This window comes from Salmo salar, chromosome ssa03, assembly GCF_905237065.1.
Source record: "Salmo salar chromosome ssa03, Ssal_v3.1, whole genome shotgun sequence".
Taxonomy (NCBI): domain Eukaryota; kingdom Metazoa; phylum Chordata; class Actinopteri; order Salmoniformes; family Salmonidae; genus Salmo; species Salmo salar.
The window spans coordinates 103,117,917-103,119,941 of record NC_059444.1 but is presented as its reverse complement, the minus strand read 5'-3'; the positions used below and the strand labels follow the sequence as shown (position 1 = coordinate 103,119,941).

The following is a 2,025-nucleotide window of genomic DNA, read 5'->3' as shown; positions in this document are numbered from 1 at the left end:
CAGATTCCTCTCTCTGTCTGAGGAGAACAGAAAGGTGACATGGAGGACAGAGGAGCAGCCGTATCCTGATCACCCAGAGAGATTTAAGGGCTGTAGACAGGTGCTGTGTAGAGAGGGTCTGACTGGGCGCTGTTACTGGGAGGTAGAGTGGAGTGGGGGGGCTGTTATAGGAGTGACATATAAAGGAATCAACAGGAGAGGAAGGGGTGATGACTGTTGTCTTGGATTCAATGACAAGTCCTGGAGTCTGTCCTGCTCTGACTACATTTACAGAGCCTGGCACAATAATAATCACAATACCATAGACGTCCCCTCCTCCAGCTGGTATAATGATAACTCCACTACCATAGACGTCCCCTCCTCCAGCTGGTATAAGAATAACTCCACTACCATAGACGTCCCCTCCTCCAGCTCCCACAGAGTAGGAGTGTATCTGGACTGGTCAGCCGGCACTCTGTCCTTCTATAGAGCCTCCTCTGACACACTGACCCACCTGATCACATTCACCTCCACATTCACTGAGCCCCTCTATCCAGGGTTTAGGATTTATGGTGACTCCTCAGTGTCCCTGTAAATAATAACCTGACACACACACACACACACACACACACACACACACACACACACACACACACACACACACACACACACACACATGGACAAGCACACACACACACACACACACACACACACACACACACACACACACTGGACAAGCACACACACACACACACACACACACACACAAACACACAAACTGGACTGATACACACACACTCACACACTGGACACACTCACACACTGTACACACACACACTGACATACACACTGACACACACAAACACACACTGACACACACACACACACACACATGCACACACACACACACACAGTGGACACACACACCGGACACACACTCTGACACACACACACACACAGTGTGATTTTATGATATATTTTACTGTTTGTGTTTGTACCACAGGAGGTTGGTGGGACCTTATTTAGGGAGGACAGGCTTGTAATGGCTGGAGTGGAATAAGTGGAATGGTATTAAACACGTGGTTTCCATGTGTTCCATTTCATTCACTCTGTTCCAGACATTATTATGAGCCGTCCTCCCCTCAGCAGCCTCCTCTGGTATGTACTGTCCTGTATGTGAGAGAGATCCAACAAGGAATTACAATGTATGTATTACTTTTAATACCTGCAAATGGCAAATAAACTACTGGAACTCCTTATGAATGTCTGCAGCCGACAAGAGGTGAAAATATTACCGGAATATTCTGCAAAATGTTGATGAAGACGTCACTCAATCCACCCAAAACAACATGCAGTCTTTCCACAAGACTCCCATGAAGTTATAGTGTGACGTTATGAGTCGACGTTAAAGTAACATTCTCACAACATACTGCACTTGTTTTATCCTGTTTTAGATGTATCCTCTGTTTAAACATTTAAACTCTTAAAATAACACTGTTAAAATACCAATGTGATCATTTCTTGTCTTTTATGTTGGAAAAACAAATTGTACAATTATATGTGGACATACGCTCCATAGTTGTACAAGTATACATGGATATATTGTACTTTTCATAATAAAACATACTTGAAACAAGAAAAAGCATGTTAATTGTGAAAACAATTCCGTTATTGATTTTTACATTGCTTCTCCCTGTCTCATGTTGACGTTTGGCATGAATCTTGACCTGGAGGCAGAACTGTGCGATTTCCTCTAGATATGTCAGCTGCAAAGTCAGAATTGGCTGTGGAAAATGTTGTTTTATGGTCTTAATTTAAGGGAAGGATTAGCAGTGTGGTTGAGGTTAGGATTAAAATCAGATTGTATTACTTTGTGCCTGTGCAAGCTAGTGAATATTTTGCTGAACTGCCTCCAGGGCAAGATTCATGACAATAAATGCCAACTGCCTCCAGGGCAAGATTCATGACAATAAATGCAACCTGCCTCCCAGTCATCCCCTCCTTATCTTTACAAGGCTGCAGAACATGCAAGCTAGTGATGTGGGG

General features: G+C 43.7%; 1 protein-coding gene across 1 annotated transcript in view; it reads left to right on the top strand.

Moving 5' to 3' along the window:
- LOC106599211 (NACHT, LRR and PYD domains-containing protein 12-like) overlaps positions 1-574 on the top strand; it is a 39,817-nt gene extending 39,243 nt beyond the window's left edge. Inside the window, exons 13-14 of the mRNA XM_045716100.1 lie at positions 1-324; positions 412-574. The exon at positions 1-324 is cut by the window's left edge and continues 37 nt beyond it. Coding sequence (XP_045572056.1) covers positions 1-324; positions 412-574 — 487 coding nt within the window. The remainder of the gene's footprint in view (positions 325-411) is intronic.
- Positions 575-2,025: the final 1,451 nt, after the last annotated feature.